At 47.6% G+C, this 20,214-nt stretch overlaps 1 protein-coding gene across 2 annotated transcripts; it reads left to right on the forward strand.

The window, feature by feature from the left end:
- Positions 1–122: 122 nt before the first annotated feature.
- Positions 123–20,090, forward strand: LOC309521261 (solute carrier family 22 member 6-A-like). Of its 2 annotated transcripts, XM_082203573.1 has the most exons (10): positions 125–865; positions 4,351–4,454; positions 4,913–5,067; positions 9,921–10,089; positions 11,588–11,711; positions 13,230–13,345; positions 14,868–15,082; positions 16,311–16,419; positions 17,742–17,945; positions 19,547–20,090. In XM_082203573.1, exons 1-10 carry the CDS (start codon positions 449–451, stop codon positions 19,641–19,643), a joined length of 1,710 nt encoding a protein of 569 aa, XP_082059699.1. In that variant the 5' UTR covers positions 125–448; the 3' UTR covers positions 19,644–20,090. The 2 variants fall into 2 exon arrangements, with proteins under 2 accessions (XP_082059700.1, XP_082059699.1); XM_082203574.1 differs by lacking the exon at positions 19,547–20,090 and having other exon boundaries at positions 123–865; positions 17,722–17,891.
- Positions 20,091–20,214: the final 124 nt, after the last annotated feature.

Consider the following 20,214-nt stretch of genomic DNA (forward strand, 5'->3'; position numbering starts at 1 on the left):
AAGTGATTAGGGCTTGCATAATCCCATGGAGAAGAGAACAACCCCCCTTTTCTGAAACCTAGCCCCATTGGTTCCCCCCTCAAGGCTATGGCACACACACACAAGGAAAAAAAGGGACTCATAAACACCCCATGCAGTTTACAGCCTGTGTGAGGAACAGTCTTGCAGGGATGACTTGAGTTCACAAAACAGGTTGCTGGAAATGTGTTTTTTATTTCCCCCGCCAGGCCGGCCTGCGATGTTTTCAGCTGCGGCCAAGATGGGGGCCGTCACAGCTTTGCCTTGAGAAAGATCCTGACCCTGAATTAGCGAGAGGAAACTTCTTCCAGCGAGGGTGGGAAGGGTTTGCCTGGGGCTGGCATGCGTTCCGGAGATCCCGGCCACAAAAGATCGCTCCTGAGCCCAGCCACTCAGTCGTCCCCCTCCAAACGTTCCTCCCTCTTCCACCATGGCGTTTGCCGACCTACTTGAGAAGATCGGGGGCATGGGCCGCTTCCAGGTCCTGCAAGTGGCCTTGCTGGTCACTCCTGTCTTGCTGGTTGCCAGCCACAACCTGCTGCAGAACTTCTCCGCCGCCATCCCGGACCACCACTGCCGGATCCGGCTGACCGGCAACGCCACCAACCCTGGCCATGCAAACAGAACTGCTCAAAAGCCAGGGGTGGAGGAGGACCTCCTGTGGATCTACATCCCCAAAGACGTGGCCGGGAAACCGGAGAAGTGTCGCCGGTTTGTTACACCCCGCTGGCACCTCCTCAACTCCAGCGCCGATGACAGCCACAATGTGACACAGGTGGACACGGAACCGTGCTATGATGGGTGGATCTATGACAACAGCGTTTTTGTCAACACTATCATCATGGAGGTGAGAGGGCCTGGGCGGCAGGTCGGATGGGGGTCAGGCTGCCACGGCATTCCACGTGGGTTCCATGTGCAGTGATGTTTCATAGGGATTGCTTTTCAAGGCAAGCATTTAATAAATGACTTGCACCACATCCTCCTGCAGCCCCATGGTGTCTGGGACTGGTGGGGATTGTAGTCCAGAGGGCCACAGGCCCCCCCCCAGCTCAGTCTCTGCTAATTGGAGACATCCGAGGGCCAAGGCGGACATGGCGTTGAATGTGTCTTTGCATTTAATGGGCAGGTCTTTTCTCCCACTAGAACTAGCTGCTAATTATCAGGATCCGTGGCAGGGAGAATTTAACTATCTCCTAGCCCAGGGGTCAGCAAACTTTTTCAGCAGGGGGCCGGTCCACTGTCCCTCAGACCTTGTGGGGGGCTGACTATACAGTATTTTGAAAAGAAAAAGGGGGGTGAATGAGTTCCTATGCCCCAAAAATAACCCAGAGATGCATTTTAAATAAAAGGGCACATTCTACTCATGTAAAAACACCAGGCAGGCCCCACAAATAACCCAGAGATGCATTTTAAATAAAAGGACACATTCTACTAATGTAAAAACAGACCATCCGTGGGCCAGATTTAGAAGGTGAAGGGGCCGGATCTGGCCCCTGGGCCTTAGTTTGCATACCCATGTCCTAGCCCATTGTGCTGGCAAGGAAAATTTGGGCACTGAAAGTGGCTAGTGGCCTTTTGGGGGAGTGTGCCAAACCTCAGAACAGACCTCTCTTCTTTCTTGCCTGGTTCAAGGCTGCAAGCCTGTTCCTCATCAGCCTGGGCCCAAGCAGACAGGGCGTGGCAAGGCTTGGAGGAGCAGCTGGCCCTCACAGGCTCCTAATCAGGGACCCCAGTGAAGGCACGGGGGAGAAAGCCGATTCTGTTCGTATTTATAATTGAGCCTGCCAACTTTGCACGTCCCAGAGCAACGTGCAAACTGAATCACAGCCACCATCCTTTGAACGGCGCGCTTCTCTGAATTTTACAGCAAAATTCTCCAGACATGCAACCTGCACACAAATACATATATACTGGAGTAAGTTGCATATAAAATTATATATACTTGTGAAGATTGTATGCAAAAATGTAGGGAACGTTGTTTTGCAAAAACGTGTATACTAGGCAAAACTTCACAGAAAGATTTGTATATGTGAATCAATAATACAGTGGTACTTCAGGTTAAAAACTTAATTCGTCCTGGAGGTCCATTCTTAACCTGAAACTGTTCTTAACCTGAAGCACCACTTTAGCTAATGGGGCCTCCCGCTGCCGCCGTGCCGCTGCTGCACAATTTCTGTTCTCATCCTGAAGCAAAGTTCTTAACCCAAGGTATTATTTCTGGGTTAGCGGAGTCTGTAACCTAAAGCATCTGTAACCTGAAGTGTCTGTAACCAAAGGTATCACTGTATTGGGAGAAATTCGCACCAAATTGCTGATGAATATTCAGGAGGACTATTTTTTAAAAAATTGCAACCTGGCATGGAAATACGGAGAACTGTACTTAAGATTGGAGGGCTGGGGGCTAGGCTGCTTTTAAAAGGGGGAGGGGCGTATTCAGTATAGGTAGCAAATACAATCACCATCATGCTTTATATCTTATTTTGCTTGGCTACTGAAATCCTGCCACCATCAGTTGCTAACTACAAGAGCAAAGTGAAACTGCCACAGCCAGCAGCAGTCTACCTCTGATCACCAGAGGCCAGGGAATAACAGTGGAAGAGGGCTATTGCGTGCATCTTTGGCTTGTGGACTTTCCATAGGCACTTTGGCTGTCCAGCGTTGGAAGTAGGTTACTAGGCCAGATGTATATTACTGCTGTCTTTCAGCAGGATACTTGCTTTCATGCTGCAGGGAACAGCCACATTGACTGCCAAAGCGTAGGAAGGTTAATGTTTCAAATGATTTGATGCACACTGATGTTTTCTGTGCATGCCATCTGCCTGTTTTTCATGTAGTAATTCTTTTTATATGTATATATAAAAGTTTAATGTGGCAAAAAGGTAAAATGTACTAAAGCAGCAGCAACCCTGTGTTTCAGTTAACCATTTTTCTCACAGCTTAATTCAACGAGCAAGAGGAAGGGGGTGTGATATCAGCTAACAGCATGCAGAAAATTCGACTGAGGAGGGGGAAGCATGGGAGGTCAGAGGTTGACAACCTTTTTAGGCCTTTGGGCACATTTGGATTTTTGAGCAAGTGCCACGGGCATCGGTTGCTCTCATCACTGCTTCCCCCCCCCACTCCACCAAATCACCACCTGTCTACTTTGCTTTTCCAAAGGATCAGGGCAAAAGTCCCATCCAGCAGAATTGACCAGAGCTTTGAAAAACACATAGAGCTGAAAGCGGAAGTGAGAAAGAGCGTCACTCTTTCAACTTCCTCCTTTAGCTCTCTGTGCTTTTCGACAGAGAAATGGGTAGTGGTCCTCACCACCTCATAACCGCAGAAGCGGGGTGGTGTCTTCTCCAGAGAGAAGACCTCAGAGGTGCTATAGTGCCCACAAGTGCCAAGTTGGCACCCCCTGCTGCAGACCCAGAGATCATCAACTACAGTGGTACCTCGGGTTACATACGCTTCAGGTTACAGACTCCGCTAACCCAGAAATAGTACCTCGGGTTAAGAACTTTGCTTCCGGATGAGAACAGAAACTGTGCTCCGGCGGACGCAGCAGCAGCAGGAGGCCCCATTAGCTAAAGTGGTGCTTCAGGTTAAGAACAGTTTCAGGTTAAGAACGGACCTCCAGAACAAATTAAGTTCTTAACCCGTGGTACCACTGTACAGCAGAATCCTGCAAGCACACAACTCTGTGTGAGGCTCTCTCCTTTCAAACAGAATCTCAGCACTATGAGGTCTGACCAGCTGCTGGGAGGGGGGCCTCAGCATCAGCCCCACCTGCCCCCCCAGATGATTGGCACTGTCACTGCTAGCTCTCCATTTGACAATATTCACATCACATTCTTTTGTGCTCACACAGACCACATCCAGATGGGCAGCGGGGTGTGTGCTGAGGCATGCCTCCACACTCTGGGCGGCTTCCAACACATAAAAACATATCACCAAACATTAAAAACCTCCAGTTACAGGGCTGCCATCAGATGTCTTCTAAAAGTCGTGTAGTAGCTTAGATCAGGTGTGGGAAGCTTGTCAGGCCCTCTGGGTATTGTTGGACTACAGTTCCCATAATCCCTGACCACTGACCATGCTGGCTGGGGCTGATGGGAGTTGGGAATTCAACAATATCAGAGATGGCATCAGATCCCCCAGACCTGCTTTAGACCTCCCACCACCCAGTTCTCCCCTAGGGGGCGACACACTGAACCACACCTCCCCCTAGTGGTGGGATGTTATACCTACTGCATTTAACCGACTGACACAGGTGGATTGTGATTCCTCTTCTTGTGCGAAAGGGTTGCTTTGCCTACATTTTAAACCTCTTCCATTCTATCCATGCAGTGGGATTTGGTGTGTAACCTGCGGACCCGGAGACAGATGGCACAGTCCATTTACATGGGGGGAGTTCTGGTGGGCGCTCTCGTGTTTGGGAGCTTAGCTGACAGGTGGGTATCTGTGGTTGTTCAATATATCTGCCCAGGGGTGGAGAAACTCAGTCCTGGTGGGTGAAGCAACTCAGGTGGAGGAGGGGAACAGATGAAGACGTGAACTGCTGCCTCAACTAGGCTTGACGAAACACTGGCCTCAGCAGCACTGTTCCCGCAAAGGGGCATTGTGGGAAATCAAACTGGCAGGCCATTTCCCATTCAAGTACTAACCAGGCCTGACCCTGCTTAGCTTCCAAGATCAGACAAGATCGGGTGTGTTCAGGGTAGTATGGCCGTAGACAGGCCATTTCCAAAATCAGTTGCTAGCATCCAGGAAACCTGCAGCTTGAGAGGCACCTTGCTAGACTCTGCCCCCCCCCCCATAAAAAAGAATCTGGGACTAGTTCTGCTGTTAGTATTCAGATTGTTGGTACTGTAGCAATGGCAATATATTCATGCAGTGTCCTGTGTTGCAGATTTGGGCGCAAGCCAGTTTTAAGCTGGTCCTACCTGCAGATGGCCGTTGCAGGACTGTGCACCGCTTTCTCCCCGAATCTCACAGCCTACTGCGTCTTCCGCTTCCTGGTCGGCATGTCGTACTCTGGGATTATCCTGAACTGCATGTCCTTAGGTAAGCGTCGCAAGGCCCAGTCCGATGAGGCCAGTTGAGCACCATTAGCTCAGAGTCCCAGCGATGGCGGAGAAACTGGTTCGGCCTGCATTTTGAAGCAAGCCATCCCAATTCTTGGGTGCCTGGATTAGAAAGCATCTATCAATTCGATGATGCACCTTTCCAAATTTTGCAAAGGAATTTTTGGTTCTAAAAAATGCGCATTTTACAGGAAATGCGCCAAAAAGAAAAGAAAAGGTAAATGCATTTATTAAAACACGCACACAAACCTAGAGTGGAAGTGATTGCATGTATGCAAACTCACACAGAATGGAAACAGCCAAATTCATCCATTCCCTAGCTGGGACAAGGTAGATGGAATGGTACAAATTAGAAATTTCATAAGATTTCAGAATTTGATTGTGGACCTTGCGAATTTTGTTCAAATTTGTGGGTTGATGCCAATTAAGCTTTATTCAGAGTAGACACGTTACTATTAATGGTCCTAAGTTAGTCATGTCTATTCATTTCAGTGGGTGAACTCTGAGAAGGACTTCCATTAAATGCAACCCTCCATTTTTAAATGCAACTTTAAGGCCACTTTGGATGGAATTCAACTTTGTGCTAGTTCCATCAAGGAAGCATTTCTGTTTGCCAGGTGGAACAATCTCGACCCTCTTCTGCCAATGTGCTGATCTTGGGGTTCTCCTGATCCTCCCGAGCAGATTTGGGGAGGGGAGGCCAGTTGCAGAGGTTTCCACTAGTGCAGCAACATCGTTGGATCGGCCCTTTCAATCTTGTTTCATGATTTTAAGGCTATGATGTTCAGCATCAGCTAGGTAAATTCAATTCCTCCACACCAGAGGCAGGGAACCTTATTCTGCCCGAGGGTCTCGTTCTTCCATGAGCCACCTACCAGGGGCTGTCTGCCAGTGTGGGATAGGGACCAGAGGACCAGTGAAGCAACAGGTGAGTCTCTTACCTTTGCACAACAGACTGCATTCCAGCATTCCAGCCACACAAAAACCAGAGGTTTCTACACACAAACATCCCTCTCCCTATCCTTCACCCAGGCAAGCAAAGAGGCATTATCAGAGTTCAAGGGCACAATTCAGCCAGGCAAAAGCATTCAAGCAGGGTGCAAAGCAGGAACAGTGAGGGGTGTGGCCTGGAGAGGGGGTGTGGCCTAGAGGACTGAGGGTAAGATAGAGAGGCCTGGAGGGCCACATTTGGCCCCAGGCTTAAAATTCCCCAGCCCACTATGCTATTAGCTTTAATCACTGAATCATAGACTCACTGAGGGTCACTATGGGTCACAATTACAGAAGGGGAGAAATTCAATTTTGTTTCTAATTATTATATAATTATGAAAAAAGCTACCAAATCCTCATTTTAAAAAATCTAATACATGAACCAAAGTATCCTTCTAAACAAGCACTCTTCCGAATTTTGTGGTCCAGTTCTCCAACCAACGTGCACAACAATGGACCCTAAAAGCTATGTGTATCAGTCAAAAGTGTGTACAAAACCGTGTATGTTAAGAGAAATTCATACTGAAACGCTGCTGAATATTTATGAGGGCTTAAAATGCAAACACTCACACAAACTGATGTGGAAATGTGGAGAACCGAGCATGAACCGTGGAAACATGAGGAACTGAGAGAAACTGCCATCATCCTCAGCCACTGGCCACACTTGCAGGGGCTGATGGGAGTTGTAGTTCAGCAGCTCTGGAGGGCCAAAGGTTTCCCACACCTGCTTAGACCCTCACCCAAGCCACTAGGAAGGAGAATCAGGGAACTCTGCAAACTTCCTTAGAATCACCTGGCTGTGTTTGGGAAGAACCTTGAATCTGGAACAAACTAGCTGTTATTGCAGCTAGTGTTATATGTCTCTAAGGGCTAGTAATCAAGCTTCTGCATTTTGCAAAATCTGGGTGTCTTCAAGGGTGGGTCCACACAGAATGCATTACAGTAGTCTATCTTGGAGATTATCACTGTGGCCAGACTGTTCAGGAACAGCCGTAGATGGCAAATCCAGCAAAGCTCATGAATGGTTGTCCTAGCCATCAAAGCCACTGGTCCTCCAGTGACAATGTTGAAACCAGGAGCACACCCCACCCCCAGACTATGAGGCTGCACCTTCAAGGGTAGCTCAATGCCATCCAGAACAGGCCTCTTATCTAATTCCTGGTCTTGGGCACTACTCACCCACAGGGCCTCCATCTTGTAAGCATTCAGTCTCAGCTCATTGGCCCTCACCCATCCCACCACTAAAATCCAGCCACTGGGCCAATGGCTTCACTTGATTCAGACACCAATGAGAAATAATAATAATAATAAATAATGATTTTTTTTTTATACCCCGCCCTTCCCGGTTTAGAAAACCTGGCTCAGGGCGGCTAACAACAAATTTAAAACACTTAATTGTGATACAACAAAAAACTGTATAAAAGTGTGAATAACAATAAATTCAAAGTTCTAAAACCAATTTAGGGGGAAATCTATCCAATAAACATTAGATGATCACCAGGGCTAGCTGGCTAAATTAGTCCTATTTGGGCCAGCAAGGAGGCCAGGGGAGAATTAGCTGTGGGATCCCAGAGCAGGTTATCTTCATAAAAAGGGGAGGGGGAGGGAAGGAAGGGGAATAAAAGATCAGGCTAAATTAAAATTGAAAGCCAGGCGGAATAGCTCTGTCTTACAGGCCCTGCGGAAGGAGGTTTAATCCTGCAGGGCACTGGTCTCATGGGACAGAGCATTCCACCAGGTTGGAGCCATCACTGAGAAGGCCCTGGTAGAGGATAATCTGACCTCTAAACTATGATTATTCATGGACCTTAAGGTCCTCTGTGGGGCATACCAGGAGAGCCGGTCCCATAAATAGAGCTTTGGTGTCCATCACCTTGGCTCTTTCTTCACCTCAGCACTGCCCCTGCCCGCCTTTCCTCTGAGGTGCTCAAGTAGGTGCACAATTCAGGGATGGGCAGAAGATAGATTGGGATCGATTAATAGGCCTCTGGGTGGTTTGCAGTGGGTGGACCAGCAGTTCTGATTCCCAGCAGTTCGAACAAAGAGCAGCAGATGTTTTTCTCCAGAATTAGTTTGCTGAAAGAGTATGCTTGGAGGAAAACCAGGAGTGGATTTTTATGTAAAACGACTTGGAAGCTTGGTTCTGAACTTAGCCTGTGTTCAAAAAAACACCCTGTTCCTTTATTCTGCATGACTGAGATACTGCTTTGTACCTGGCTCCTGGCTTGGGGTTGTAGCTAAACAATGAACAAAGTCGGTTCCACAATTCTGAGCCTTCCCCGTATTGGTGTACATGGTTTTCCCCCATTTTATCCTCACAACAACCCTGTGAACAAGTCTAAGAGATGGTGACTAACTGGGTGTCAGCTTCAGTGGTGAGTGGGGATTTGAACCCAGAACTCCCTGGTCCTGTTTCTACACTTGTCTAACCACTGCTGGCTCTCTTGTAAGAGAATTAACCATTTGAAAAGTTGTCAAAGAATTTCAGCAATGACTATCCTGGAAAACATTGTTCCATTTCTACCCTAAGCCCAAATGTGAAGATCCTTCTCCCTGTTTCCCCCACCCCCACAAAAACCCGGGGGGGGTAGGTTAGAGAGAGGGGAGACTGAATCAGGCTCACCCATTGAGCCTCATGGTTGTCTCTACCCACTGAATCACACTGCCCCTTGCTCTGTAATTCCAAACATTTCCGCTCACAGACTTAGAGGCTGGTGCTTTTAACACCTGCAAGACAGGTCGCTATGTAACGGGTGCAGCTTTTACTCCAGTGTGGAAATGGAGCAGTGGCTGAAGCTAGATCTGCTGGATTTCTGCCTGCCAAACAGCTGCGGGAGGTGCAGGGGAAAGCTTGCTTTTGCATGGTGGCATGTGGAAGAGTGTTTTCGTGTTTGCATTTTCTTGCATTCCTGACTCCATTAGCTGTGTTTTGCCCTCAGCATGTTGCTGAGCTGTACAAATATTTATCCCCCTGGTTTGGCATACCTGGCTCTCATTTGCTTTATCACACGCAGAGCGGAGAGGCGCAAAGGGTGGGTGGGTCACATGATGTGGAAACATTGGAGACGGATTGTGGGGGGAGAGAAATGCCAGGCTTGTTTGGTCATATGGGAATAATTAATGCAAAACAATATCTCATTTGATCTGCCCTGTGCTAGATTTGCCAACTGACCAGAAAAACACACAACCTGGCCTGCTCTTCTGCTCCTTAAAATCAGCTTGACAAGGTGCAGAAGGGAGCAGAGAAGGTTTTTTATGGGATGAAGAAAAAGCAGCATTCTCAGCTTGTAATATCTGCAGAACCAGTCACTGTTAAAAGCAGAGGAGCAGAGGGCAGGAAGAGAGTTGGCAACCCTTGCTGCACCCCTACTTTAATAAACATGCACTTCTGCAAAGAATAATCATATAATTATATGATTCCTATCTTCCTAGTTAGATCAGCCCTTTATCCAGAAACACAAAGACTAGAATCTTACTTTATTTTTATGAAAAGGACCATAGCTCCGTAGCAGAGCATCTCTGCAGAAGGCCCCCAGGTTCATTCGCCGATGGCATCTCCAGATAGAGGTGGGAGAGGCTCCTTGTCTGAAACCCTGGGCAGACTCTGCCACTCAGTGTAGACAGCGCTGAGATGTATGAATCCCAGTGGAATATATATGTGTGTTGTAACACTGTGACACCAGAGGGCGCTGTAGAGCTGAAATTAGAACTGAATGAATTTTTACATTGTGAGCTGTAAAACGTTTTTTCCAGATCATTTGCAGAGCGTTTTTTATAGCTGTGTAGATGCAGCCCCTGTTGCTATATAATGATTGATCTTCGCTCTCTCTGTGTTTCCTTTAGTCCTCGAGTGGGTACCAACCAAAGTGCGCACGATTGCTGGGACTGTGGTGGGATATTCTGCAACCACCGGGCAAATCATCCTTCCTGGACTGGCCTACGCCCTCCCAGACTGGCGTTGGCTCCAGTTCGCTGTTTCAGTGCCCTTTCTTGCCTTCTTTGTCTACTCCTGGTGAGCACACATCATCCCTTTGCAGAAAACACCCTTAAACCCTAGAGAGCAGCCAGGGTCTCACCCAACAGCTCCTGTGACTTTTGCCATGAATTGCTGCTATGCGAGCATTTGGCCAAATGGCTCATTTGCCCGGCAGTCCTGCTACAAGCAGGGCTGGTCCACCCAGGGGCATCTTGCCCACAGACGTTAGTGGCGCAGGGCACCAGGGCGCCAGATTTTGGAGGGCACCACAGGCTGAGTGTCCAGGAAGGAGAATCATAGAATCATAGAATCATAGAGTTGGAAGAGACCACAAGGGCCATCGAGTCCAACCCCCTGCCAAGCAGGAAACACCATCAGAGCACTCCTGACATATGGTTGTCAAGCCTCTGCTTAAAGACCTCCAAAGTAGGAGACTCCACCACACTCCTTGGCAGCAAATTCCACTGTCGAACAGCTCTTACTGTCAGGAAGTTCTTCCTAATGTTTAGGTGGAATCTTCTTTCTTGTAGTTTGGATCCATTGCTCCGTGTCCGCTTCTCTGGAGCAGCAGAAAACAACCTTTCTCCCTCCTCTATATGACATCCTTTTATATATTTGAACATGGCTATCATATCACCCCTTAACCTCCTCTTCTCCAGGCTAAACATGCCCAGCTCCCTTAGCCGTTCCTCATAAGGCATCGTTTCCAGGCCTTTGACCATTTTGGTTGCCCTCCTCTGGACATGTTCCAGTTTGTCAGTGTCCTTCTTGAACTGTGGTGCCCAGAACTGGACACAGTACTCCAGGTGAGGTCTGACCAGAGCAGAATACAGTGGCACTATCACTTCCCTTGATCTAGATGCTATACTCCTATTGATGCAGCCCAGAATTGCATTGAGAGTCAGGGTTTGCTCCCTTCCCAGCTCTGGGACAGCCCACTCCTCTCAGAACACACTGCTTCCGACTCAGGGAAGCCTCTTTGCGTCCCCTCCCGCCGGGGCTGCCTAGGTGCCTGGCAGGTGCAATCGGGGGTGGGTGCAGGGCAGGCATGTCTCTCCCACCCCTCTCTGGCCTCGTCACTGCCTGCGCGCCTCCCTGGGGAGTCTGTGAGCAGAGTAGGGAAGCGCCCTGTGCAATCCTGGCACCAAGAGAGAATGGGGCAGCCGGCAAGCCACCTGACCTGCTTGCCGGCCCTCCTGTTGCGCGGACTTCCCCAGATGGGGGCAGGTAAGGGGCACTGGGCGCTTAGAGGGAGGCAGCGCGGGAGGCCATCTGGGCTGCGATCCGGGTATCTCTTATCTACATGCAGCGCCGAGCACGCATTGGACCACACAATGTAAACGAGCCAGACCGAAGCCCCCCCCCTTAAGAAAAGTCAACAACTCTGGGAAACGGGGGGACGGGACCAGAGAGATATTTGCACCACGGCGCTGGATATGCTTAAGGCAGAAAGCAGAAGTTGCCCGGGGCACTGGTCCTACTGTGATTGTGTCTCCAACAGTTTGAGATTTGACTTTTTTTTAACCCTGCCTAGGTGGTTTGCAGAATCCGCACGGTGGTTAATACTCTCGAACCAACTGGAACAGGCTGTGAAAGTTCTTAAGAGGGTAGCGCAGATCAACAGGAAAATGGAAGAGGGAGAGAAACTCAGCACAGAGGTACAAAGATGAATTGAGGGTGTTGATGCAACCAAATTCACAAGCAAGGAGTGCGCACATTCTGTGAATCCGTGTCTGTTATGTTGGCTGGATTTGTTGCTGTTTTTTAATGTGAATCTTTGAATTTTGAAATATTCGAATGTGACTCAATTTGGAGGGCACCTTTAAGAAAAACACAATACATTCGTACCTTGGATCTCAAACGCCTTGGCTCCAGAACAAATCAGCCCCCGAACAATCGAAACCCGGAAGTGAGTGTTCAGGTTTTCGAATGTTCTTTTGGAAGCCAAAAGTCTGACAGGGCTTCTGCGGCTTCCGATTCGCTGCAGGAGCTTTGGTTTCCAAATGTTTTGGAAGTCGAACGGACTTCCGGAACGGATTCCATTTCACTTCCAAGGTACGAATGTATTAACATATTGGGGTGGGGACACACGCACCATATGAAAACACTTCCTTGCCAACATTAGTATCAGCATTATTTATATATTACATCTATCTGTCACTTTATACAAGAGATAAAGTCTCAAAGTGACCTGACAAAATGAAATAAAACAAATAAAAGCAAGTTAGAACCAGAAAGAAATTAAACAAACAATAGAAAACGCTCAGTGGTCTAGCTAGGCCAATATTGTCTACACTGACTGGCAGCCTCCCTCCAGGGTTTCAAAGACGAGGTTTCTCACAGTCCTTTCTGGAAATGCCAGGGAAGGAACCTGGGACATTTTGCATGCAGGGCATCTGCCACTGAGCTTACAAACTCACCTGTCCATCACCTGGCATTGCATGATGACACGCACAGGACAGGTAAAGCAACAGTTTCAAATAGCACCAAATGCATGCTGCAAAGGCAATGGAGCATTCCTTTGCAGCTGCAGCTTAAATTCAGCAAGGAAAGGTGCCAATTTAAAAAGGGAAGGAGCGTTCCTTTGCAGTTCAAGGTGGGAACCTGATATCATATGATGCCAGGTGACAGATGGGTGCACAGCTTGGCCCACTGCTCAAAGTGGTCCACCCATTCCTGCCTGCCCCCCACCCGAAGCTTTGCAACAACCCTAACAGATAGGCAACATTCTACTTAAACGCCTCCAGCACAGGATTTCTGGGCATGTTCTAAACTCTATCTTTCTCTCCTTTTCAGCTGAGTACATGTGTATTTACTGGAGTGCACATATTTTAAAAACTGTGAACCCAACATTATCCATCTTTGCAAGTGGGAGTCATTCCCTGTACTCCTAGAGTTTGGCGGTTACGTGCCGCTTCTTAGGGAGTATTGCACTATGTGACACACGGACAATCCCAAGCAGGTTTGGTGACTCTTCAGAAACTCAAGAGATAGGACTGGTGAAGGTTGTCAGTCACCCAAGGCCAATGGCAGACTTCCTGAGGTCCTTTAGGCTCTGCTGCCAGTGCCTCTGCCAGCCTTTGCCTTCATTCTTTCCTTAAATCGGGGCAGTCCAGGAAAGCTTCTGCATCAGTGATGAGTAAGATCAACCATTTGTTCTCCTTTTCTTCCTGTAGGTCTTAAAAGCTAGCATGCAGAAAGAATTGTCTCTGACACGATCATCCTACACAGCCGTCAGCTTAGTTCGTACACCCACCGTGCGCCGGATCTCCTGTTGTATTTCCAGTGTCTGGTACGCTTTGACCGTTACTTTTCATCCCTCCGCTCCTAAAATTAAAATACTCTCACCAGGGCTAGAAACTTGGTTTTAAGATTCTTTTCAAAATGCAACACTAAAATCATCAAGAGGCTGAATTCCTAATTACTAAATTTTAGGACTCCAATGCTTTAAAGGTAAAGGGACCCCTGACCGACTCTGGGGTTGCAGCGCTCATCTTGTTTACTGGCCGTGGGAGCCGGCGTTTGTCCACAGACAGCTTCCAAGTCATGTGGCCAGCATGACTAAGCTGTTTATGGCGAACCAGAGCAGCACACAGAAGCACTGTTTACCTTCCCGCCGGAGCGGTACCTATTTATCTACTTACACATTGACATGCTTTCGAACTTCTAGGTTGGCAGGAGCAGGGACCGAGCAACGGGAGCTCACCCCATCACGGGGATTCAAACCGCCGACCTTCTGATCGGCAAGTCCTAGGCTCTGTGGTTTAACCCACAGCGCCACCCGTGTCCCCATAGTAGTAGTAGTACATTATTTTTAACCTAACTGCTTACAAAGCTATGGCTGTCACACACTTTCTCTCCAGTTTCCTTTTTCCAATATAATTTTTAAATTTAATTTCAAATCCCCCCAAAAAAAGTTTTCAAATTGAATAGTTACATTGTTTCATGTATTGACTTCCCACCCCCACCTCCAGAGTGTTTTTGTTCAACCCCTTTTTTCTACTGCATTATATATCCAAACTTTCTCTCCAGTTTCATATCCACTGTGAGATAAGTGTACATTGTCTAAAACCAAAACAAATGATCTCCTCCTCCCCCCACCCCCGCTCCAGAACAGTTGCTTTAGTCCTATGAAAAATTATGTAGATTAAATGGATTAAATGTTACGGCTCATAGAGTTACACCAATACTTCGATCCTTTAGAAGACAAGTTTATCCCCAAATCAGATGATATATTTGTGCCACATATATAAAAAAGAAGAGTTTAGAAAGAAGGTACGGTCATACCTTGGCTGTCAAATGCCTTGGTACTCGGACGTTTTGGCTCCTGAACGGTGCAAATCCAGAAGTGAGTGTTAAGGTTTGCAAATGTTTTTCAGAAGCCAAACATCCGTCGCGGCTTCCGCTGCTTCTGATTGAGTGCAGGAAGCTCCTACAGCCAATCGGAAGCCGTGCTTTGGTTTTCGAACCGTTTTGGGAGTCAAATGGGCTCCTGGAACGAATTAAGTTCAACAACCAAGGTTGTATTTGGTGTTTGTAGCATCTTTTCCAGGGCAGGTTGTATCTTAGGGCTATGGAGTGATAAACAGTGTGAGTGATGCAAGATTACGTCCTGCTGGAATCTCGTTGCATTCTGTCAAATTGGTAACAAGCAAAATCCACACATCTCTCAGCTCCAAAAGCCATTACTTTGTGTCAGAAGTAATGGCTTTTGGAGCTGAGAGATGTGTGGATTTTGCTACCCACCACAACCAGAACCTGCACATCCCTTGCCTTTCTTTCTGTGCCATCTCCTTTTTACACCCCATTTCCAGGTTTGCCACTAGTTTCGCTTACTACGGCCTCGTCATGGACCTCCAGAACTTTGGCTTCAGCATCTACCTGATCCAGGTGGCATTTGGCTGCATCGACATCCCGGCCAAGCTGGGGGCCGCCATCGGGATGAGCTACATCGGACGGAGAACCACACAGGCCTCTTCTGTCATCCTGGCTGGCTTAGCCATCCTGGCCAATATATTTGTGCCCCAAGGTAAGCTGATGTCAGGCAGAAGTGGTGAAAGTCATCGCTGCTTGGCTCTGTGCATAGCCACCACTTGCACCCGTTGCTCTGAAAATCATTCCCATGAGGTGGTTTGGCGGCCGATGGCACTTAGTTGGTAAATCCCCTCTTCTCTTTTATATTGCTACAGTCACCGGCTAGCTTTCCTTTGTTAGGGTTGCTTGTTGGTTAATCCATCAGACTGACTCTGGTAGATGCTTCCTTGATGGGAACAATTGGATGGGAGAGCTTTCTGGAATACTTAAAATGTGAAGTTTACTCACATTGAAGTCTTGCCAGGATTCAAGACATGCCATGATAAAAAATAGGCAGGCAATAATCCTTAAATGTTAAAAATGTCAATAGTCCAGTTCAAAATGGAGATTGCTCTCTGGAGGACAGCAAAGAAATGTCTTCCCACATTGAAGGTAGGAAAAATAATAAATAATAAATAAATCTGTATTTGTACCCCGCCCACCCTGGCCGGAGCCGGGCTCAGGGCGGCTAACATCATAAAACTAACACAGTATACAGTGGTACCTTGGGTTAAGTACTTAATTCATTCCGGAGGTCCGTTCTTAACCTGAAACTGTTCTTAACCTGAAGCACTACTTTAGCTAATGGGGCCTCCTGCTGCTGCCGCGCCGCTGGAGCCCGATTTCTGTTCTTATCCTGAAGCAAAGTTCTTAACCTGAAGCACTATTTCTGGGTTAGCGGAGTGTGTAACCTGAACCGTATGTAACCCGAGGTACCACTGTACAATGAAAGAATGGGTGTTAATCTAGAGAGTTTCAGCAACTCAGAAATAATTTCAAATCAGCAGAATTCACAGCGCAGTCCTATGCATGTTTACTCAAAATTGCCACTATATTCAATGGGACTTATTCCCAGATAAGTGAGCCCGGGATCTCAGCCTAAGGCTGCAAACCAATATAGAATTATCTGAGAGTAGAAAAAGAATGTGTAGTGACAGGAAGAAGTATAAATTGCATTTTCTGTTGTTCTTCTTCCCGCAACAAATGTCTAGAGGCTATGACATTGTAGAGTCCCCTGTTGGTGACTATCTAGCCACCATGCTTTCTGTGATTTAGCTGCAGATCCCCCTGCAGTTCCCTGGACTTGTTGGTAGCTAGGAAAAATAAAATAACCATCAAGGTGTAAGGGATGGAAAACTCACCATAACCCCATATGTGTCTCCTGACTCTCTTTTCTACACAAGATCTATACACCTTGAGGACCTCCCTGGCAGTGCTTGGAAAAGGATGCTTGGCTTCATCCTTTAATTGCCTCTATCTCTACACAGGCGAGCTCTACCCAACCGTGATCAGGTAAGTCTGCACATCGGACTATCACCTCCCCTTTAGATTATATGGAACAACTGGCAACATTTGAGAAAAATTGGAGGCGGTGGGCTTCTTATCGCTAGAGTATGATATCTCTTTTACCCAACATGTCACAGAAATAATTGCCTGGTCAGTAGCAAAGCTCATTAAGAATATGCTTGTTACTTGGATGCCCCATGAGCAAGGTGCCTATTTGCATGTGAGAAAGAGAGATCAGAGATATCAAAGACCACAAACATTCACTTAATGCTGTCTCATATAACTTAGGAGCACAGGAGGCTGTGTTACAGTGAGTTAGTCCCATAGGGACTAAATGTCCAACCACAAAAATCATAGCAGATTTGACTTCTTCACACCCAAAAACATATTTCTAAGGCCCCCCACTGAAGAAATTTGCAAAAATGAAGCTTCACACCCCCTAAAATGGCACAACCTATTGGCAGTGGTGTAGCGTGGGTTGCCAGCGATCAGGGCCACACCAAAGGGGTGGATGGAAGGGAGGGAAACAGACGAACTATGCTTGCGATCCACATCACCCAGGGGATCATAGCTGCCAAGATAAGAAAAGAAGAGTTGCCCCATTGTCTGGAGAGGTCACTTCCTGATTTGCATAGAGAAGCTGTTTTCAACAAAGCCCAGCAACGGAAGTGCAAAGCTGTATTGAGGCAGCACCGGGTGTTGACATTTCACACCCCTAACAATTTTGTGCCTGGGGCAACCGCCCCTGTGCCCCCCATGCTACACCGCTGCCTATTGGTCCAGCTAGCTCAGTATCGCCTTATGCTAACCAGAAATATCTCTCTAGGGCAGCGGTTCTCGACCTGTGAGTCCCCAGAAGTTGTTGGACTACAACTCCCATCATTCCTGAACTCTGGCCTTGCTAGCTAGGGATGATGGGAGCTGTAGTTCAACAACATCTGGGGACTCGCAGGTTGATAAAGGCTGCTCTAGGGTTTCTGGCAGGGGTCTCTCTCTCTTTCCTAACCCTCCTTGGAGATGTCAAGGATTGAACCTGAGACCTTTGGCATACAAAGCAGATGTTCTGCTGCTAAATTACAGCCTTTAATGCTCATTGGTGCCTGTTCAGACATTCAGCCCAAAGAAGCAACTTGTGGCTCAGCCCCCAAAGCAGCATCTCTGAATAATCAAGTCCCACAAAAAATATTCCCCCCCCCAAAAAAAAGACACCCAGATCTTGGTTCCCTTTTTCTGATTTGTTTACTTGTTTAAAGAACCAAGATAAACCAACCTTTTGTTTTTTACCATTTTATGGTTTCTCCTTTAAAGGTTGTTTTCTACACTTGCAGACAGACCGGGATGGGGCTAGGAAGCACCCTGGCTCGTGTGGGGGGCATAGTGGCGCCGATGGTAAAAATGACCGGGGAATATTTTCCATACCTCCCACCTCTCATATATGGGACGGCCCCAATTCTGTCTGGGATTGCCGCTTTCCTCCTGCCAGAGACACGCAACAGGCCGCTCTCAGATACCATCGAAGAAGTTGAGAGTGGGTGAGTCCCTGTTTGTGGCCTCCTGGAAAGGCATGGCCAGGGGGAAACTTTCGCAAGTCTCCATTCATGAGTCCACAGCACATCCCATCTTCGCATTTCTCCGCCATTATAAAAAAATAATTAACAAAAAGCACAATTTGTATTTATAAATGCATGTTTTTGAGCCTGTTTCCTCACAAAATTTTATGCATTTCTAAGTATATACTTTATTCCAAAGTGGACATCTCCTAATACATTTGGATTTTGTTAAAGAAATTTCTTTATACGCCTCCAAGCGACTTACAGAAGGAAGTAAACCATGCCATGCACAGGCTTTCATACGTGTGGAGGAAAACCTTCACATGTTGCAGAGATTCCAAAAAATAGACCAGAGGCAATTGTATTTCTTCCAGCAGAGCTTTACTGCTACTGAAGGCAATGTAATGGTCACTAATCCAGTACATTCAGGATTGGCACTGTCCACAAGAAACTCAGTTGCAGCACTTACAAAAACTTATGACACGACTGAAACTTAACTCTAAGCATAATATGTACAGAACACCACACCAGAAGGAAGAGAGAAAGATCAAGTAAAACCCAGGCTCCTTTTGGCCTGTATTTATAGTCAGCATGACCTTAATTGAAAGACATAAGAGAACCAGTTCAAACCAGCTTCCCAGAAGGTATAACCCAAACAATCATGACCCTTCTGCCTGTTTCTCTCACACAGAGAAGCTTCGAGTAGCTTCTAGAATCCTCTTGTATTAATCAGAATAGGAAAGATCTCCACGCATTAGATCGATACTTTCTGCACTAAGAAATGCAACTGACACAGGCAACTCCCCATTTATGCACGGTCAAGGCATGCGTGACCATGACAGCATGCATTGCCACATACCCGGAAGCAGCATGAAAAGGGGCAAAAACGGCCCGTTTGATTCTGGCTGCAGACCCATTTGACTCAACTTTGCAGAAAATTCACATTTGCTCATTTATGTGGAGTGATGCAAATTAAAGCTGACTTTCAGAGGGAAAGCTGCCATATAAGGAAAGTAAAATAAAAATAAAACTGAGTTGAAAGGGAGGGGGTAGGGAGGAGCAGGAGATCCTGGTCCAAATCTATGGCCCCTGCAGTCCAGTGGCGTAGCGTGGCTTGTCAGCACCTGGGGCAAGGCAAGTAATTTGCACCCCCTAACCCGGGGCAAGGCAAGTAATTTGTGCCCCCTAACCCCTAACCTGCCGCCGCTGCCAGCTTCTTCTTGCTGCTGCCTGGGCTGGTCTGGTGTGGTTCTCTCCCGCGCTCAGCGCTGCGCTGGGCGGCCGCTGCACTGTCCCTCCCCCAGATAGTCCCTCGCTCTCTCTCCGCACCGCACGCCTGGCACCCACCCCCTCCACAGTGGGCGGCGACCCAGCGGCTCGGATCGGATTCGCACAGCCAGCACTGCAGTGAGAGAGAGTGAGTGAGCCAGGTAGGGGCAGAGAGCTGAGAGTGCGAGCGCCCCCCCCCAGATGTTGCGCCCAGTGCGGCCGGGCACCCCTGCACCCCCCACGCTACGCCACTGCTGCAGTCTGCAGCTGCCTTGAGATGCCCTGACAATGTCTTGCCTTTTCCCCCCCAACAGACAGGTGCCAGAGCAACATCTCCCTACTAAGGACCATGAGCAGGTTTTGCTGCAGAAGGTGGGCCAGGAGATGCCCCAGGAACCTGGACTGTGCTAAGATGGGGGCAGAGGAAGCCGCTGGCCATCTGCTGGGAATCGCCATGCCTTGAGCATCCTCTGGAGGGAGGGAGGCGGGACGAGGGAGCGTCAGAAATTGACATGAATGGACCAAATAAAACAAAGAATCAATTGCAGCACATCTCTCTCTGGGCACAGGCAGAAGATCAGGCCGAGCCTTTTCGCTTGTGGCAAAACAATGCAGAAACCGGCATTTGGTGTGCAAAATTCCAGATGTTCTTGCATGGGCATAGCCAGCATTTATGTGAGGGGGGCAGGAACACCCACCTGTCATCACCCTCTCTGGCTCTGTCTAGCAGATTCGGAATGAAACATCTCAACAACAGTTGTTTTAAATTACTTTATTTTCACCCCAAGTGCTCAGAAAAAAATCTGTAAAAATATTCAGTCATTTGAAAACTGGGAAGCTAAATAAAAAAAATTAACATCAGGGAGTAGCTTCCATGTCATTGTCAAGTATATTTTGGAAAATTACAAAGAACATGCCTTTTTTCATCTTTTTTGTTTGTTTGTTTACGGTAATTAAACTAAAACAAGTTTTCTTGGATTTG

This window comes from Podarcis vaucheri, assembly GCF_965113315.1.
Source record: "Podarcis vaucheri genome assembly, chromosome: 16".
In the NCBI taxonomy this organism is placed as follows: Eukaryota; Metazoa; Chordata; class Lepidosauria; order Squamata; family Lacertidae; genus Podarcis; species Podarcis vaucheri.